Raw genomic sequence first — 21,108 nt, forward strand, 5'->3', positions numbered from 1 at the left:
TGAACGTTTTTCCCGTCCTCTTAACGTCGTGCGAATGAATTATTTAACACGCGACATTTTGATTGCATGCATTGCACTGGTCATACGATCAAGAATTGTCACGGTTAAATTGCGACGATGAAACATCGGGATCTAAGCAACACCAATGGTCGTAATACCATCACGTAGTTATCACTGCCTGGAGACTGGATGCCGTGCGTCATCCAAACAAGGGTTAAGAAGCACGGATGAGTTATTGTCCCAACCCTGCTTCCCACGTCTGACTTCTGAGTCATCTGAGGACCGATATGTACACTGCGGTTAGCAGTGCCGGATTAAGATAGTGCAGGGCCTGTAGCATATGTTATAAAGGGGCCCTACGTAAAAAAACACACGTGTAAATATTAAAATACATACATTTTTCACTTGCATTGTAAAGTAATTATATTTATTAATTTGCTCTACAGCCGGATAATACGACAAATCGCTAACCTTAACACCCAGTCATTCATAAAAGTCGAAGGCGGTATAGTACTACAGTAATAGAGCAAGTGCAGAATCACTGAACCGAAATTGATAGCTTGAAAGTATTTAGCGTGGGACCCTTGAAAGTGTGGGGCCCGTAGCAACTACATATGTAGTAGTAGCTACTACATGTGTAGTAGCTACTACTACACATGTAGTAGCTACTACATATGCAGCTACTTTTGTTACGAGGATAATCCGGCACTGGCGGTTAGAGATCATCCTGGAATCGAGCGACAGCCAACGACTGCTTTTGGGTGCCACAGTGGCGAGATGTTGACTACCTCGCCTGGTGCGCAGGAGGTAGTGAGTTTGACCCTGACGCCTTCTGTATATTTGGAGTTTGCATGTTCTCCTCGTGGTCACGTGGATTTTTCTCCGGGTCCTCCGGTTTCTCCCTCAACATTTAGAAGCAACGTGCCTTTAGAGTATTTGGCTGCTTTACATTTCCAAATAATACGTCACTCTGTTGAGCTATTACTTAGTTACTACGGTGACTTCTGAAAAAAGAGCTATGTAGCTTAGTGAGCCTTATCTGGTAAAATGCAAAAAAAAACAGTTTCTAGTTTTCGCTGCTACTGCAGATTATTATGATTCTGCTCCTGTTAACGATGAGGCTGGCTGCTGTTAATGCACCATTTGCAGCGGTTGAAAATGAAGCTACTGCTGCTGTTTTTTTGTATGCTGTTTTCTGATGTAAACTGGTGAAATTCTGACGTTGTTGCAGCTGCCAAAGGTGTCTTTAAGATCTTAATACTAACTGCGTAATATTTATGTGCGGGTTTTCGCGGTGGTGCTGTTCGGCTCTCTGATGTGCATCCGGTTGGCACTGCGCGTTGTTCGGAACGTATGCCAGACGTTTCGCTCCAGTCGCTGGAATGCACTTTCCGCAGAAGCTCCCAGCACGTGGCGCGAAACGTCAGACATCTTTCGATTTAAAACTTTCGTGACTGCAGGGATTCATATTATTGGTTCTTTCGGTAAAGTCACGTAGAAGGGAAATCATAAAATAATAAAAATAAAACAATTATAAAATTCTCACGACGTTTCGGCCACAACATAAGCAGCCGTCCTCAGGTGAAGAACAGAGCTGTCGGAAAGACAGCGTCCTAATGAACACCGCTAAGCTTGGCAGCGTATTTCAAGCTGGGTGGGTGGAGCAGAGCGCCTTGACAAAGGAGTTTACGCATCATAAATTGATTGAAAATTAATTGATGTGTAAACTCCTTTGTCAAGGCGCTGCCAAGCTTAGCAGTATATTCTTGGTTCTTTCGGTAAAGTCACGTAGAAGGGAAACAATAAAATAATAAAAATATAAAACAATAACATTTGTATTATTTTATTGTTTCCCTTCTACGTGACTTTACCGAAAGAACCAAGAATATGAATCCATGCAGTCACGAAAGCTTTAAATCAACGCTTAGCAGTGTTCATTAGGATGCTGTCTTTCCGACAGCTCTGTTTCTTCACCTGAGGACGGCTGCTTGTGTTGTGGCCGAAACGTCATGAGAATTGTATAACGTTTTATTTGTATTATTTTATTATTTCCCTTCTACGTGATCCAAGAAAACGTCGGACATCGTACGGAACAACATCGGAGCGCCTTACAACTGCGGGTGATACCAACAGTGTGGATTCGACGAGAGTGAGCGAGCGAGCGAACAGGCGTTCACACGGAGTTGGTATAAGTCACGATGGAACCCCCGTTGGCCAGGAGCGGGCGGTACGTCCCGTTGCTGCGTCGACGAAGCAGAACGAGGATGCTGGTGCAGACCAGAACCAGAGCCACCGCGCCCAGGGTCGAACTCAGCACCAGTGGCGTGGAAGAACTGGGCTCTGTTCGGAGACAAGACCATTGTCAGTCGTCGCTGGCATCAGCGCTAGCAGAGGTAGTAAAAGCAGCGGCGGCAATAGCTTCATCATGATCATCATCAGCAGCATCACTTTCAATAGAGCAGCAATAAGCTTCATCATGATCATCATCAGCAGCATCACTTTCAATAGAGCAGCAATAAGCTTCATCATGATCATCATCAGCAGCTTCACTCTTTCAATAGAGCAGCAATAGCTTCATCAAGCACTAGCTTCATCATGATCATCATCAGGAGCTTCACTCTTTCAATAGAGCAGCAATAGCTTCATCATGATCATCATCAGCAGCATCACTCTTTCAATAGAGCCGCAATAAGCTTCATCATGATCATCATCAGGAGCATCACTTTCAATAGAGCAGCAATAAGCTTCATCATGATCATCATCAGCAGCATCACTCTTTCAATAGAGCAGCAATAAGCTTCATCATGATCATCATCAGCAGCATCACTCTTTCAATAGAGCAGCAATAAGCTTCATCATGATCATCATTGGCAGTATCACTCTTTCAATAGAGCAGCAATAAGCTTCATCATGATCATCATTGGCAGTATCACTCTTTCAATAGAGCAGCAATAAGCTTCATCATGATCATCATCAGCAGTATCACTCTTTCAATAGAGCAGCACTAGCTTCATCATGATCATCATCAGCAGTATCACTCTTTCAATAGAGCAGCACTAGCTTCATCATGATCATAATCAGCAGCATCACTCTTTCAATAGAGCAGCAATGGCATCAGCAGCGTCATCAGCAGCGTCATTGGCACCAATGGCAACAAGAAAGAGATCCCCTTAGCGGCTGCACAGACGGATGGGGCAAGTGCCGTTATCGAGTGCCTATGATGGCCGGGACAGCACACGAGGGGGTGGGTGGACAGCACCACGCTCGGACCGCCTCCGTTTCCCCCAATGCTGACGTTTTACTGTACCAGGTGCTCATTTAAAATGCAGCAAGTTGGCACCCATCTTCTGATGTGCATCTATGGGTCATCTCAGTCAGCCAACCCATGGCACCCAGGTCAGGCGAGCCTTCGACACTTCACGTGGCCTCAGAGTGCACCTGGCCTGGCACGGCCGCCGTGGTGACGTCACCGTCACTTAGTGGCGAATGGCGGTGGTATTGGTATTGGTGCTCGTTCAAGGCCGAGTTGACCTCGGTGAGATCCAAGATCAGTTGAGACGTAATGTGCAACCGGCGTTTGGCGTGACCAGGGATTCAACTTGGACCACTGGGTTGGATGCGCAGTGTGCTAACCGCTGCACTATCGCTCCCCCACACAAACGGAATCGCCCACAAACACCCAAACAGCTACGAAGAGGCCATTTAAAGTTGGGCCACAGGACAAGTTCGGACATTCGTTACTGATGTTTGTCTTTGAGCAGGGAATTGAACCCGGGTGTCTGGGTTTTGTAGCGCACGTGCTAACCATACAAAGATTCCCCTCCCCCCCGTGTAGCCTTAACAGACTGTTGGGGCAAGTGCCGTTTGCGAGCACCTACGAACAAACACACTCACATACACCTACAGACAAAGACACAGATTCAACTCAACTGAATTATCAAATGTATTTATTTATTTTACTATTTAAGGCCCCACTGAGCTATATAGCTGTGTTTTTAGAAGTGGTCTGGCCACAATATATTAAAGCTCAACGAAGTGGCTTATCACGTGGACATTTAGAGCAGCCAAGTAATCTAAAAGCATTTTTCTAAATGTGGAGGGGAAAACCGGAGGACCCGGAGAAAAATCCACGCGACCACGGGGAGAACATGCAAAGTTGTAGCCTTAACAGACTGTTGGGGCAAGTGCTGTTAGCGAGCACCTATGAAGGCCGGCACGGCACACGAGGGGGTTGGTGACCAACACCACGCCTGGCCGCCTTTGTCTCCCCAGATACTCATTTGAGGCTGAGTCGACCTAGGGGAGGCCCATATCCGATTCTATTAATAATCGTCACTGGTGTTGGCCGTGAGCAGGAATCGAACTCGGGTCGCTGTATTCGTAGCGCTACCCTATGGCTCCCCACCTATAAACAGACACAAGCGCTCACAGACACCCATACCACACTCTCAAAAACACCACGTCACAGGGCCACCAAACACTCCACCAAACGCGCACCCACACTGCAAACATCTACAACATTGCTTGTTTCCCTATTCAAGTTCATTTCAAGTTCAAGTTAATTTATTAGGCATAGCCCTGTGAGCCATTCGGCTCTTGAATCGGGTGCAACCGCAACAAACAAAAAACTAAAACATGAACAAGAAAACATCTTAAAGTGACTATGTGACTAAGTGCAAACAGAAAATCCAAGAAAAGACAGCAAAATATTGCAGAAAAAGCACCGTACACCAACGCTGTGTGCAAAACTCCCAGTGGGATGCAAGTCAAACAACAACAACAACCACAAGACAACTTAGATTAAGGCCATCAGTCTTACTCCGTACTACAACAAACAAACATGGCCAAACCAATAAACTTTTCGAAATCACCAAAATAACGCCATGAAAGCAATGAAATAGTGATCATAGGAACTGTGATGGAATTTTCACAATAAATGACATAAACAACATGTCCTCCCAAAACCCTGCAGCCATAGCTGGCTGCATGAGTCACTGATTGTTGATGCAATGCGATTTTACTTCCCATTTTGTAACTTCCTCTCACACCCCCCCCCCCCGACTCCCTCACTTTCCTTCTTCCTCTACCGCCTCACTCGATTCTCGTGCATTTCTGACTTGGCCCACTTCCTAAAATCACGGCCAGAGACACCCCCAAAAGATCGAGCGAGTGCCCCATCTGCCTTCTCGAAAATGTGTTGGGCAGTTTTTTTCATTGTATTTCGACTCTCGCCTTTGTCTCCCTAGTGGCGATGTTGACACATGTTCACACATCGCCACTAGGTACAGTACTCATTTGAGGCTGAGTCGACCTAGGGGGAGGCCCAGGACACCGGTTCAGATAATCGTCAACGGTGTTGGCCGTGAGCGGGAATCGAACTCGGGTGGAGCGGGTTCGCAGCGCAGCGTAGCGCTAACCGCTGCACCGCCGCTCCCCGCAGAGGCGCGCGCCCCCCGCAAAACAAGCGCTCACCGGGCAGCTGAATGTCGTAGCCGTAGCCCAGTTCCTCGGCGGGCACGAACATGAGCTGGTTGGGCACGGGCGGGAAGAAGGGCACCATGTTGTAGTGGAGGTTGTGCCCGATCGGCGCCAACTGCTCGGGCCAAGCCTCCGTGACGTTCGGACGGAACCGCCGCATCCATTCGTCGAAGACGGCGTCGACGAACGTGTGGAGGACCTGAACAATGGGGGGGGGGGGGTAGGGTGGGGGGCAGGGAGGGGGGTAGGATGGGGGGCAGGGGGGGGGATCAAACCGATAATTCTTCATAATCAACGTTTTTGGGTTTAGATCGCGTTATTTATAAATGTGTCGTAACCCTCCACCACCCGACATGGCCAATCGGTAATAAAGAGTGTCAAGTTGACAAAAGACAAATAGGTCACTACTTTAGCCCACCGGTGTGTTGAAACGTGAAACCACAACATTTATCATTTTTGAGTACGACGTTTCACCAGACGAATTGCCTGATGATGCTGGATGCAATTACCAGCGAAACGTCGTACTAAAAAATTACGACACATTTTTAAATAACGCGATCTAACCCCAAAAACGTTGATTATGAATAATATTGGTCGTGAAAGCCTACGTGTTAAACCAAACCGAGAATTCGTTCGTGCGCAATTCTTACAGAGCGCAAGACTATCTCGGGGGGTGCTAAGTTTGTTCAAATGTCGTCTCCTGTAGTTTTGCAGTGGAGGAGGAGGGGGGTGATGTTGAAAAAACAAATCACTTGGCGCATTCGCCCACGTGTCTGTTTGGTTTGATTGGCTAGGAGATGTTAACTACCTCGCCTGGTATGCAGGAGGTCGTGGGTTCGATCCAGACCCCTGACGCCTGCTGCTCTATCTTTTGAGTTTGCGGTGTTTCTCTTTCCCCCGTAGTCCCGTGGATTTTTCTCCGAGTCCTCCGGTTTTACCCTCCACATTTAGAATCAACGTCTCGCGTTCCGAGTGTTTGGCTGTTCTAAATGTCCACGTGATGATAAGCCACTTCGTTGGGCTGTCATTTGTGGCCAGGTGGCTTCTGAAAAAGAGCCATATGGCTCAGTGGGCCTTACTTGGTAAAATAAAAAATAGTTTAGTTTATAGTTTAGATTGAGACTGTTGGGTAAGTGGGGAGTTATCGTTAACAATTGGTATTACTCCGACACGACCTGACCCTTAAGTAAATATGAAGCATTAACCATTAGTCGTTAAAGCTTTGGTATGGAATTATGGTAGCCAATGTCTATATCAGTTAGTCAATTCATTTCGGGTAAGGCCCATTGAGCTAAGAACCTCTTTTATCAATGTCGATCTTATATCGAACAATAAATAGTAATATATACGATGTAAGATTCTCCAATTTTTTTTATCATATCCTGTTTATTGTGGCTTATATCATTTCCCTCAAATACGATTTGAATGTTTCCAAATAATAGCTCCTAGCGCCACGGTGATTATTACATCGTATTTTTTTCTGACAGCATGTTGCATTATAATCATGAAAGATTATAGAGCTCATGGCAGACGTCTGCTTACTGACCTGCAGTTTATAAACTTTTCAGCAATTTCTTAATAGCTGCAGTGCATAAAAGCACAAATAAACATGAAGCCATGACAAAGTTTTGGGAAAGTGACATCGCTACCGTTATCGTATGGTGACACTTCATACCGTACCATATTGTGTCATAAAAAATACTGCTTGTGGTTAGCATGGATGTAGGCGCAATGAACAAAACTGAGCCCTTCTGCAGTGCCGGATTTTCCTAGTAGCAAAAGTAGCTACATATGTAGAAGCTACTACATATGTAGTAGCTTCTACATATGCAGTAGCTATGGGCCCTGCACTTTCAAGGGCCCCGCGCTAAATGATTTCAAGCTATCCATTTCGGTTCAGTAATTCTGCACTTGCTCTATTACTATAGTACCGTACTGCCTTCAACTTTTATGAAGGACTGGGTGTTTAAGGTTAGCGATTTGTCGTATTACCTGGCTGTATAGCAAATAAAAAAAATGCAATTACTTTACTATACAAGTTAAACACTTATGTGTTTTAATATTTAAGTGTTTTTGTTATTTAAGGCCCCTTTATAACATGCTACAGGCCCCACACGAGCTTAATCCGATACTGGCCCTCTGTCTGTCTAGTTGGAACATATCTTTGATGGAGAGCTTGTGCCAAAAAATGCATTTGCTCCCGAGTGTGTGAATAAAAAAGGGCAACTTCAAGGGACCTCAGAAGTAGTTTTGTAATAGGCAGAGGCGCCAAGGTAAAGGTGCGCCAAAATGAGGCTTACAACGTTACATTATAACTTATTGCAGCGGGCGCGGCAGCCTGAAACTACTGCACAAATCTACACCTCAACCTAAAAGTTAATATATCCCACCACACACAGCCTATATGTCATGTAATTACATTTTGGTATGTGATTAAACGGGGGGGGGGGGGGGGGCAATTTTATAGTTCGTCCCCGGGTGCAAAATATCCTAGCTACGCCACTGGTAAAAGGCCACCTTGAGCGCGCCATTTTCCAACACGTGGTGGTGCTCTGCTGTGTGAGAATTATGAATGGAACGTACGCCACGTGACCACGTGATGTCGGTATTCGGGAAAGTACGTCTCGTGACCACGTGATGTCGGTATTCTGGCCACCTTGCAGCTCATCAGGTTCGGGAGGTTTCGCACGAGATCTCTACGCGATCCAACAAACACTTGTCTCCAAAGTTCCGGTCCTGGGGCGCACATTGCCACGCCCCCGGTAATTTCTCGAGAACTGCTTTTGTATGTTTAGTTTGATGTCCTTTCTCCCCCCGGTGCCCCACCGATTAGCACGATTAGCTACGTACGGCGCGAAAGAAGTTCAACATACTTACGTACAAAGACAAATATCCCCTGATATAGCCTTTAACAGACACTTCAGGCAAGTGCTGTTAGCGAGCACCTATGAAGGCCGACACATGAAGCCAGCACCACGCCCGGCCGCCTTTGTCTCCCTCGTGGCGATGTTTTCACACCGCACCAGGTACTCATTTGAGGCTTAGTCGACCGAAGGGAGGCCCATAACCGGTTCAGATAATCATCACTGGTATCGACCGTGAGCGGGAATCGAACCCGGGTCGCCGGGTTCATAGCGCAGCGCGCTAACCGCTACACTACCGCTCCCCGCACACATACATACAACAACAACAACAACCGCCATTCGCCACTAAGTGGCGGTGACGTCACCACGACGCTTGTGCCAGGCCATGTGCACCTTGAGGCCACGTGAAGTGTCGAACGCCCGCTGGCAGGAGGTCACGGGGCAGACCCAGGTGCCACGGGTCGACTGACCGAGATGACCGAGATGACTGGCTGATGCACCACCTGTGCCCCCTACTGTGCCAACTTGCTGTGCTTTAGCCACCCGGCGCTCCGCTCGTTGTTGTGAGCGTCGCTCCTCCGCCCTCCGTTGTTGTTGGAGGGCGACTGCCTCCAACTGCCCAGCAGCGTCCTTCACGAGCCTCCTCCACTGAGGCCGATCTTGACACCGCTGGTACCAGTCATAGGCAAGTCCACTCAGCTCCACGTCCTCCTGTACCACATCACTCCATCTCTTCTCTAGCCCGTGCCGCGCCCGTTTAGCCCCCTGGATCCGGCCGAACAAAAGCTGTTTATGCATGCGGTGGCTGGGCATGCGGGCTACATGACCCAGCCAACGCAGCCTTGCCTGCCGGAGGAGCTCACTGATGGGACTTTGCCCAGATCTTTCAAGGACTTGTGAGCTCCTCACACAATCCAGCCTGGTTAAACCCAGGATGGATCGTAGGCAGGCCAGCCTAAATGTTTCCAACATACATACACTCGCACACACACATGCACACAGGCGTGTCGTCTCAAAGAGGCGTACCACGAACACGGGGTCGTTGGCAGACGAGAAGGACGCGCCGCCGGTGCCGTTGAGAAAGCGGTGCACGAGGTTGTGGAGGCTCAGCACCCCGGGCTCGTAGCTCCCGTCGGGGTGGTCGTAGCCCTCCAGGGCGTTCCTGGGCAAAGAGAACGACACCAACCAGGGTGGTGGTGCCACCGCCGCCGCCGCTACCACGTGCGGGGTTGTTTGTGCGCGGTGTTGGATGTTCCAGAACGCGGTGGCGCGTCGTGCAAGGGAGAGCTATGGATGGATGATCGCATCGCGAGACCGTGGCTGATGGCGACAGTTTGGTGAGGCCTTCATCCAGCAGTGGATAGATTATACACAGGTCAACAACAACAACAAAATTCTGGCCTGGACTTTTGCAGCTGTTTTAGACTAATTTCAGGGTGCTGATTCCAAATCTGATCTCAGATTTTCTCTATCACATTCCGTTTTAATGCTGTCGGCATAACCCATTTTCATTGATTTTACCCGAAATTAACTCTGTCACTTATGATTGCAAGTTGTTGCGAGTCAGTGACTGCTTTAGTGTTAAATATGGTGCTGTAATTTTAGGATAGTGTGTTTATAATATCATTTTATGTAGATACCCACATTTATTTAATGTTTTTCTTCTGCGGTTTTTATTGAAAATGCAATATTTTTTATCTCAAAAACCTGATGTGATAGACAAAAAACTGATGCCAGATTTGTAATCAGCACCCCAAAATTACATTAAAACCGTTGAAATACCTTATGCCAGAAAAAGTGTGTTGACCAGTGTAATGGTTACTTTTAATAAAAACAAATTATGAATAATGGATCATGGATGTCGACCGCGACCCTCACCAGGACAAGCGGATTGAGAAACGAAACGAACCAAATGAAAAAGAAGATCCCGGCTATTTGATGATAATGCTGATGATGGTGGTGGAACATGCATATAATCAAGTACTGTCCAGGAAGGGTTGGAATATTAGGTGGTGTCACTCTTCAGCAAGTGGGGGGGCTAAGAGGTGACCGGGTGGCTAAGAGGTCAGAGCGCTGAGCTGGCAAAACTGAGGTCCTGGGTGATGAAACCGGCTTCTCAAGAGTTGATTGATGGTCTCAGCCCGGCCGCCAATGACTGCAGAAATAAAGCTAAAAAGAAAAACACGTTGAACTTAGATTTACATTTCATTTGGATAACGATGTGAAATAGAATTACAAAGTAAACGGACACAAATATCGCGATTTTCGTCACATCGTGAAATATAATATCATAACATTAATAATTATTATATGCCTGGTGTGGGCGGGTGACTGCTACGTGTCTACATCGTCAGCCCTATTGGTGAAGACCGAGGCACGTACTGGCTGGAGCCAAGCTACTTCCACCTGAATTTACCACTTTTCACTGAATTTGAAATAAGTAATTTTAAAGCACTTATTTGTTTGACAAAATATAAACATTTTTTTTTAAAGCTTTCGTGACTGCAGGGATTCATATTCTTGGTTCTTTCAGTAAAGTCACGTAGAAGGGAAATAATAAAATAATACAAATATAAAAACAATACAATTCTCACGACGTTTCGACTGCAACACAAGCAATAGAAACGTCGTGAGAATTTTAATTGTTTATATATTTTTAGTATTTTATTATTTCCCTTCTACGTGACTTTACCGAAAGAACCAAGAATAACTATAAAATATATGTGTATTCTGTTTATCCTATTTACAAGTTTAGATACAACAATCATTTACGTAGAAGTGACTTGAAACCCCTGTAATCGATGCCAAAAAAATATATAAATCGACAAAGAGGGCTGTGAAGAAAAAATTATTGATCGAAACTATTCCCGTCAGCTCACGCCACCACCTTTATATTTTTTTAACCCTTTCCCATTCCGATGACGTATGTGTACATCATCAGATTTTCTTCCAATTCTGTTCTAATGACGTGTACGTCATTGGAAAGGAACTGAAAGAAAAACGAAAATAAAGTAACGTTATCAGTACCGAGGCTTGCCCAAGGCCATGCAGAAGGGCACGCGGCACAGTTTGGCACCAGCTATCATCGAGTGCGGTCGTGTCGCTACAGTTCTCTGCGGTGAGTACAATGGCTTTCAAAACAGCGGTGCTATGCCTCTCAGCTGAACCGCTCGCGCGTTGCGAGCTTCAACAGCGAACGGAACACCCCCACCCTGGAACCTGCAGACGGGTTAATATTTGTTTTTCTTTTGTTTTTATTTTCGTTTCACCTGAAGCTGCGGCTAGAGTTGGTTGAGAACGGCTCGTCGTCGAAGCGCGCCACGCCGAGGCACTGGGCTACGTCGTCGTGCGTGGGCAGGCGCCCGGCCCCCGGGTGGGAGAGGTCGCCCCCCGGGTTCCGACGGATGGGTCCCTCGGCCGATCCGTTGCACAGGGTGACTCGCAGGTTGTATTCTTCCAAGCTGCAGTCACCCGCAAAGGGATTCCCACCCCCGCCCCCACCCCGCAGCGTAAGCGGAGCGACAAAACACGCGCCGCGAGCCCACGTGGAAACGCCGTGCGGGGCGGCGGTGGTGAACGTGGCGTGTTTCCGCGGCTGGAGCCCAGAGGTGGCCCCCAGGTCAAAACTGGTAAAGATTCCGTGACGTTATAAAAATTTCTATACAATTAAAAAATTGTGTGTCGGTTTGTTGCAGGGTTTGTGTGTGGGTTTGTGTGTGGTCACGTGCTTGGCGTTCCAATAGCCAGGCACCACGCCGTAAGCCCCGCGGTGAGCAAGCGCTATTCCTTTTTCACATCCGTCAACTTTAAATTAGTTTAATTAGCGATTTAGTGCGATTTCTATTTATGACGCGCACACGACCATACCAACTCACACGCCTTTGGTGGGGAGGACGGCCCATGCCAAATCGCACGCCTTCGGTGGGAGTGAGGGGGACATTTCCTTTCGCGTTAGAAATTCTATAAAAATACACTCAGGTACATTCTTCACTGTCTCATGTCCCCCCCACCCCGATGCGTGCAGTTATTACTACTATACAGTCGCTAGATGCTACCACGATAGGCCGTAGATATTACTGCAGAGCGGCCGGGGACATCGTGGCTGGGGGGGGGGGGGTCAGGGGTAGCAGCCCAGCCCCAGCCTGCCAAGGTGCCACCTCGGCCGGCTGGACAATCTAGGCGAGGCCCGAGGCTCTGCACTAGGCCTCACCACGCCACTTTTTCAGGTGAGTACTTTGTGCTATAGAGTCAGCATGTACTACTGTAGTAATAACATGTACCACCACAGTCAGTATGTACTGCTGTAATCATAGCAGGTACCACCACAGTCGGTATGCACTGCTGTAATCATAGCAGGTACCACCACAGTCGGTATGCACTGCTGTAATCATAGCAGGTACCACCACAGTCAGTATGCACTGCTGTAATCATAGCAGGTACCACCACAGTCAGTATGCACTGCTGTAATCATAGCAGGTACCACCACAGTCAGTATGTACTGCTGTAATCATAGCAGGTATCACCACAGTCAGTACGCACTGCTGTTAGATTTTTAAGAGTAGTTTTGAAATATTTTTAAGACCCGGGCAACGCCGGGTACTTCCCGCTAGTATATAATATATTTAAAAAGTAGGCCATGTGTGCCAGCCTTTTTTGCTCCAAATTCGATCAATTACTCACAAATTACTTAAATTGTTAAACCCTCACAGCAAAGTCGTCCCCGACTGTCTGACTCATGCCCATGTGCTGTACGTACGTTGAACTTCTATCGCACCATACGTAGATAACTGTGCAAATCAGAGATCAGAGCTGCGGATGTAGACTAATTTATGGTCCAGGACCGGTTCAGATAATTTGTCACCAGTGTTGGTGACCGTGAGAGGGAATTGAACTCGGCTTGCCGGGTCCATAGCGCAGTGCCACAATCACTATGCCACCGCTCCCCACAGATAGATACCATACACAGAGCACACTCTACGAACTGTGGGTAAAAAAAATAAAAATCCGTGCTCAGTTGTGTCAGTAGGCTCATTAACAAAAAAAAAACTCAAAATATCACCAATAACACTTGCCAAGAAGAAAAAAATATAAAATAGGTGATACCGCAGGCATTGGCCGTTCTCCATATTAGAGAGGGCGTACAACTCAAACACAGTGCACTATCAGAGTATTGAGAGCTCGGGGTAAGCATTTACACTATGAGACCTCCTTTACCAGTGGCAAAATAAAGTAGTAGGTTTTTACCCTTTAAACTGGTACAAAACTGACACCTTAGAAGAAATATAATCATAATAATTGCTAAACCGGGAATGCTGGCACCTGTTGCAGACGATTTTCCATTGTGAGAATGGGGACACAGGGCTCAGAAGGGTGGGCTCTGCGGGGTCAGGGCCCCCGAAGAGGTCGTCCACGCACACGTCACACGCGGCGCTGCCCGTTGCAAAGTCCCAGAAGGGAAGCGCGAATGACGGATCTCCCGTGAGCCTCTGTACAAAGACAAACACAAAGATCCCCCGTGTAGCCTTAACAGACTGTTGGGGAAAGTGCTGTTCGCGAGTAGTGCCTATGAAGGGTGGGCACGGCACAAGAGGGGGTGGGTGGCCAGCACCACGCCCGGCCACCTTTGTCTCCCCAGTGGCAATGTTTGCACACCGCACCAGGTACTCATTTGAGGCTGAGTCGACCTAGGAGAGGCCCACGACCGGTTCAGATATTCGTCACTGGTGTTGACCATGAGCACGAATCGAACTCGGGCTGCCGGGTTCGTAGGCAGTGTGCTAACCACTACACCACCGCTCCCACTACTGCTCCCCAGGTTACGGAAGGGTTAGGTTCCCGAGAACGATCTGTAACCCGAATTTTCCGTATGTTGGAAACTAAATTATTTCCCCCCAAAAACATTGATGAAATCCCATAGCTGGAAATAGTTGTGCCTCCCCTACCCGATTACTAGGTTCGTTTTCTCTCGGTGCCGTATCACGCTGTCATCCGTTTTCTATCGCTTCCTGTATCGTATCGCTGTACGTACACTCTGCACTTCCTACGATTCTTTCATTTCTACCCTAACTCTATCCCCATAATTAAACTAACAGAACATATACTGTGTACAATTGTTCATGAATACCACAAAACATTTCTATATTAATTGTTAACAGAACGCAGTCACTTCCGATGTTTGTTTACCATGCATTAGGCTAGGCCTAGGCTTCACTGATAGCTATTGGCTGAGACCATACGCAATCAAAATGTAATTGTTTTAAATAAAGTACATACAATGAATGACTCATGAAATAAACTTAAAATGAAAAAAGCAAACAATAGAAACACGGGGGCAAAAAAGATAGTTCCAAGCATAGAATTGAAACAAAAGGAAAGGAATCACGTCACGCTACAAACATTTCCATTTCCCTTCATCCTAATGGTGGTTTGGTGGAGCGAGGCATAAGGTAGAGCTTACCCCTCGTAACTAACGCAAACGTTTACGGATATCAAAATGTTTTTTTCAACATGATTTATGGGAGCATTTCCGTAAAGTCGGATTTTCCTAAGTTGGGTTTTCTGCAACCCGATGATTTACTATATAACAAAATCATCTCCACACCCAAATAATATACTTCTAGTTCCAAACACTCAATGTGTGGAGGGGGCTAGCGTTGAGTGGGCGTGGTTATGTAAAAGTGGGCGGGGGCTAACATGGAGGGAGGAGCCGCCAGCTCCAACCATGTCCGCACCTAGTTTACACAACAAAGGCTCATTCCTAACAGCGTGCTTCAGCCGCACCGAACCTCACAAAAATAATATTCAGGGCCTATCTTGGCTCCTCCCACCCTCAACCAGTATATATATACAAATACTGTATTCTTGGAATTTCTCTCACTTGATACAGATATCGTGCTGTGACGGTTCCACCTGAAGACAGAAGCTTGTGTTGCCTCCGAAACGTCGTGATTTTTATTTGACTTTTATTAATTTAAATTTAAAGTTTTTACCTACGTGACTTTACCGAAAAAACCTAAGAATATGATCCTTGCAGTCACGAAAGCTTCAAATCTAGAATCCAACCATGTGGTTAAGGCTCCCAGGAAGGTAGCGAGTCCTGAAAGCTAACGGAGCCAGTGCCGGATTATCCTAGTAGCACAAGTAGCTACATATGCTATGGGCCCCGCACTTTCAAGGACCCCGCGCTAAATGCTATCAAGCTATCAATTCCGGTAGCACTTGCTCTATTATTATAGTACAGTACTGCCTTCAACTTTTATGAACGACCGGGTGCTTACGGTTAGCGATTTATCGTATTATCTGGCTGTATAGCAAATTAAAAAATCTAATTATTTGACTTTGCATGTAAAAAAGATTGTGTTTTAATATTTACGTGTTTCTTTTTTATTTAGGGCCCCTTTATAACATATACTGCAGGCTCCACACTAGCTCAATCCGGCACTGAACGGAGCCCTGTGTGTGTCCCTTGACCTGTATGTCTCGTTCGAGCAGGAGAAGGTGGTACCGATGCCAGGTGATGAAAGACGGCCCCTTGTGTGAAAAGTCGATAGCTGTAAAGGGTCGGCCAGGACCTTCGGAGAGATAGGGGAGACACAACAACGAGCGCAACGCAGAGTCCGTCGTGAGTTTAAAACGAGTAACCGCTGGTTTCAATGTGTAACCAGCGAGCATGAACAAATTACGGCATTGAATGCAGAGGATCCGTTCATGTTTCCATATTCGTTTGTAGTTACTCATCTAGTTAGAAGAACTTCACAGAATGTTGCTTATACTGGTAGGAACCTCCTGGTTACACCAGCCCACAGGGGATTATTGTGTCCGTCCGTCCGTCGTGCAGGGAGGGGCTGGGTGGGGAGGGAGGGGCAGGGTGGGGTGGGGAGGGGCTGGGTGGGGAGGGTCGGGCTGGGTGGGGGGTGGGAGGGGTGGGTCTGGGTGGGGAGGGGCTGGTCACCCCGTGGTGCCCTACTCACGCCGGCTTGTGCCCGCCCTCACAGTCGGGCATATTTGTGGAATACACCACGCCACCGTTGACCCTGGCCATTGACCGAGCGACCAAACGTTCCTACCAGCTCCCTCCGCAGGAATGTGTTTCATGCGTTTATTGCTCAGAACCGTGCTGGGTCAGGCAAGGGGGAGTGGGGGAGGTGGTTTAGGTACTCGGTCGAAACAAAATTCAACAAGGCGCGGCAGGAGGGTACAGCGGTAGCCAAACAAGGTTGAGAATAAATCTTGACTCAAAGCTTTCGTCGTGATTGCAGGAATTCATATTCTTTGGGTCTTTCGGTAAAGTCACGTAGATAGGTTGAAAGAAAATAACAAAAAACGACGTCGTTTTTTTCCCCTTTCTGATGACGACCGCTTGCGTTGCGATTGAAACGTCGTAGTTTTTGTTTGTCATTTTCTTTCAACCTATCCACGTGACTTTACCAAAAGACCCAAAGGAACACGGTTGAGAATAACCACCGGACTGGGGAGTTTCCTCCGGACAGACAAACACCGACGCGCAGTGGGCCAACGCACCCAGCAGAGTGTCCCGCACGGAGTAGTAGTGCAGCCACACGAAGTAGTCGTAGACCGACACGTTGCTGAACATGGGGCTGTTCCCGTCGGGCCCCAGGATGCCGAGCCAGTGGTTGGTGGACACCACGTAGTCCGGGTGCGGCGTCTCCTTGGCAAGCTGCAGGGCGCCCAGCAGGGTGGCCCTCTCGCTCGGCGACAGACTCCGCACGTCGCGACGAACCACGGTCGGGGCGCGGGCATCGCACGAGGTGCCTGTCCAGCCCGGCCGGCACTGCCCGCAGTTGTGGCCCCAGAAATTACCTGCGCGCTCGCACGTGCGTGCGTGAGTCGGGGAGCGGTGGGTTGTTGTTGCGGGGGTCAGCGGCTACGCCGCGCTACGAACCCCGGCGAGCCGAGTTCGATTCCCGCTCACGGCCACCAACGCCGGTGACGATTATCTGAGCATGGTCTTGGGCCTGCTCCCATAGGTCGACTCAGCCTCAAGGCAGTACCTGGTGCGGTGTGTAAAAATATCCCCACTGGGGAGACAAAGGCGGTCGGGCGTGGTGCTGGTCACCAAACCCCCTCGTGTGCCGTGCCGGCGTTCATAGATGCTCGCTAACAGCACTTGCCCCAATAGTCTGTAAAGGCTATAAGGTGGATCTTTATTTGTGTGAGTGGGGGGGGGTTAGGGGCCCGAGTGAGGAGCGGTGGTGCACCGGTTAGCGCGCGCGTGCTTCGATTGCCGCTCATGGATAACGTCAATATCGAATGTCTTGAACCGGTCCGATAGGCCGGACCCTCCCCGATAGGTAGAGTCAACACCGAGGGAGACAAAGGCGGCCAGGCGCGGCCCATCGTGCCGGCCTTAATAGGTGCTCGCTAACAGCACTTGCACCCAGCAGTCTGTTAAAGGCCACACGGGGGGTCTTAGTCTACGAGACGTGTGGCAGGCGATTTGATGAATGACAACGGAGTCCATTAGTGGAACCTCTCAAAGCCGGATTCGAGAGTAAGACAAACTGGCTTTCCTAAAATGTGTCTGTAATTTTTGCTTTAATTGATCAATATTTCAAAGTTGACCCAAACTCTGGCCCATAACACTGTCCGTGCGCTAATGAAGCCGCGTGCAGTATAGGAGACTCTGTGGGCACTAACAAGTCTAAACAATGCAATATTCTGCTCGTGTGTTGTGCGGAACTTTCGTGTTCAGTTCGTCGTCATTCCCTCGGCACCTCCAATTACCGCGGTTGGCTACATACGGTGCGAAAGAAGTTCAACACACATACGTACAAAGCTCTCTTTAACTTTTGACTTCACGTTTAATTCGCAAGCAATAAACGCTTCGAGCCCGTCAGAAAGTAATCCTACTGTGCTTCACGCGGTGATGCATGTGACTCGGATTAAACCGAACTGTAGTGATATTTGTTCTGAAGTTAGAAACATTAAAGAGTAAATATTCAGTTAATTCATCGGTATTCAGTGTTGATTGCGTGCATTGGATGTTAATGAAGCAATGTCATTAATATTCTATAAGTACTGTACGTTCAACTATTTGATGATTTGCAGTCAGCCAGACCATCTCATGTAAGGGTCGGCCCCTCGCCCTCAACAGCGTGGCTTTTGTTGATTGTTGGAGCTTACAAATATCCTTAACACACATTACAATTGACCTCATACACAGCAGTCCCCGTAGACATTTGATCAGTGTCACCAGACAAGAATAACATTTTTTTGTCTCGTTTTTACCCTGTCCCTATTGTTTCTCATTTTTTTCTCGTTCGTTTGTACATTCTCCCCATCATGGTATGTTTGATTCTCGCATGTACGATTCGATTCATTTATCATGAAAATAAGAATAAACATTAATTTGCCAATATACGCAAGTCTTATAGGGCAGATTTGGCGTGGGGACACACGTGCCCATGTCACAGCCGTGTCCAATATCCCTGCATTGCTTTTGCAATTCTCTCACTGTGGAATCGACCATGTCTTTTCCCACGTATTTATTCATCTCATTTGCAGCGTGGTCAACGCACCACCATGTGTCAGAGACAAGCTTTGGAACAACTTGCGAAAGACCTTCATATTGCCAAACTTACTATCCATACTAACTCGCACGCATTTAACATTCCTCGTAAACAGTGTTCATCACATATCAATCACACCAAACAGTTTAATTTTAAGAGATGTAAATATGAAAAAATAGGTAAAATACCACATTTTAAGGAATGGGTTGTCATTTTTTTCGTGAAGTCAATCGGTGATTTGTATGAGACCATCGCTCATCGCATTCTAGAATCTGCGGCCAGTTGCGTGACAAACCATCAGTGTGGAATGACTGTGGCCACCCAGAACAGACAATAAATCACAGAACGACTCAACGCCCGATTCTCAAGTACGAATGAGGCAGCGATGCACTCCACTATTCCTGTTGCAATGATCTGGCTCAACCAGCTCAACGTAAAAATATAGTTCTAGATTTGAAGCATTCGTGACTGCAAGGATTCATATTCTTAGGTTTTTTCGGTAAAGTCACGTAGGTTAAAAATTTAAATTAATAAAAGTAAAATAAAAATTAAATAAAAAAAATAAAAATCACGACGTTTTGGAGGCAACACAAGCTTGTGTTGCCTCCGCAACGTCGTGATTTTAATTTTTTTATTTTTTATTTTACTTTTATACATTTTTATTTTTTACCTACGTGACTTTACCGAAAAAACCTAAGAATAAAAATTATAGTTATTTGCTCGACATCTACATCGACCATACGAATAACTTAATGTGCCGTGCGTACGTACGTTGAACTTCTTTCGCACCGCACGGAGCCGACCGGCACTCACCGTTGCACGCGCAGCTCCGGTTGAAGAACTTCAGAGGCCACCTTTCCCGGTCGTCCACGTTGCGCAACGTGTACGGCCCCGACCAGGGCCTCAGGTCGGCCGTCACCTCCTGGCAGGAGCCGCGAGCCACCTCTGTCCCGCAGCCCTGGCTGGCCCCGGGCGAGAGCGGGGGGCAGCACTCCTGGGAGCGGATCGCGGCCACCGTGGCGCAGTCCCTGGGGAACTGAGCGTGGCACGGCAGCCGCGGTGCCGTCGCTGCCACCAACAGCAGCAACAGCAGGGAGAACGGACGGGGCCCTCCACACGGTGCCGCAGCGGCACGGATTCCCATCTCGGTGATTGAGAGCGGTTGGCTGCGTACGGCGCGAACGGAGTTCCAAATACGTACGCCGAGAACGGCGGTGTGGTGATGAATGTTGTGCTGTTAGCAAATGTTAAATAATGTTTGAATTTTTTTTTACCGATAATGAGCCACGTGCCACCTCTAACTTGTGGCGTGTGCTTCTAATTGAACGTAATCAAGGATGTGTATGAGCCAAGATAAACCTTTCTCGGTCAGCCCAGCGAATTTAAACAGCGAATTATTTCAACAACAGAGTTTGGCGTTTCGACAGCACTAACGCGTTTTTTTTTAGTTTCGAGAACACGCGATAGAGGTTTTTATCGAGTCGGAAACACTAACCACTGTGTCCGTTTTAATGGGGTTTCTCATTTACAGCTTTGAAATTACGTTTACCAACCGCGGCTAGAGATGACGGGTGAATTCGTGCCTCCGAAATAATTCTCCACATCCCAGTTAACGCCGCAAACTGCCAATACAGCCTTGGCTGGATTCAACACAAGCACCGTGTGGCTCACAGATGAGAAATAATGAGACTGACTGGACGCAGTAAGTGGTTTAGTACAGAACCCTTCCACGTGGCACGGGGTAGTGGATGGGCTAGTGGGTGAAGGGTGGCTGAACGTAATGATGAAACACATAAAGGTTTGCCATTGAACAGAAGGGGCTTTTAATGGAATGTGACTGAGCAATCCTAACTCGTGATGGTCAAATGGGCACCCGTCTGACCATCACGCGTTGTTTTGTTTCGTTGGAGTGGTGGATGGGTAAACTTTGGCGTGCACTCATCGAAGTGAAGGGTCACGTGGTGTGTGACTGGTTTTTGTTGTTGGCATTTACCGCACAATTTGTGAGACGAAGTGGCTATTCGCAATCTTCCGCGGAGCAGTCTGACCCGTTTGTGTCAGAGTTCTGGTGGCACTAAATTCGATTGGACGTGTAACTCTGGGCCCCTGCCACAGAATCAGATATCACAGCGCTCCATCTGAGAGCGCCCCAAGATACCTCTTGGCCCAGACGAGAGAGGGGGGAGCACTTTGGCTGCACGACAGTCAAACTGATGGATTCATCGTCAGAGCCGGAA

The 21,108-nt window shown here is 47.6% G+C and overlaps 1 protein-coding gene across 1 annotated transcript; it reads right to left on the minus strand.

The window, feature by feature from the left end:
- Positions 1-413: 413 nt before the first annotated feature.
- On the minus strand, positions 414-20,556 carry DCT (dopachrome tautomerase). Its single transcript, XM_078616543.1, has 8 exons — positions 19,685-20,556; positions 16,863-17,162; positions 15,813-15,913; positions 13,662-13,828; positions 11,612-11,803; positions 9,369-9,504; positions 5,473-5,677; positions 414-2,340 (listed from the first exon to the last, which is right to left on the minus strand). The coding sequence occupies exons 1-8, from the start codon at positions 20,013-20,015 to the stop codon at positions 2,174-2,176; spliced, it is 1,599 nt and encodes a 532-aa protein (XP_078472669.1). The 5' UTR covers positions 20,016-20,556; the 3' UTR covers positions 414-2,173.
- Between the last annotated feature and the right edge of the window lie 552 nt (positions 20,557-21,108).

Source organism: Lampetra planeri, chromosome 51, assembly GCF_965212315.1.
Source record: "Lampetra planeri chromosome 51, kcLamPlan1.2.h2, whole genome shotgun sequence".
NCBI classification, from domain to species: Eukaryota; Metazoa; Chordata; class Hyperoartia; order Petromyzontiformes; family Petromyzontidae; genus Lampetra; species Lampetra planeri.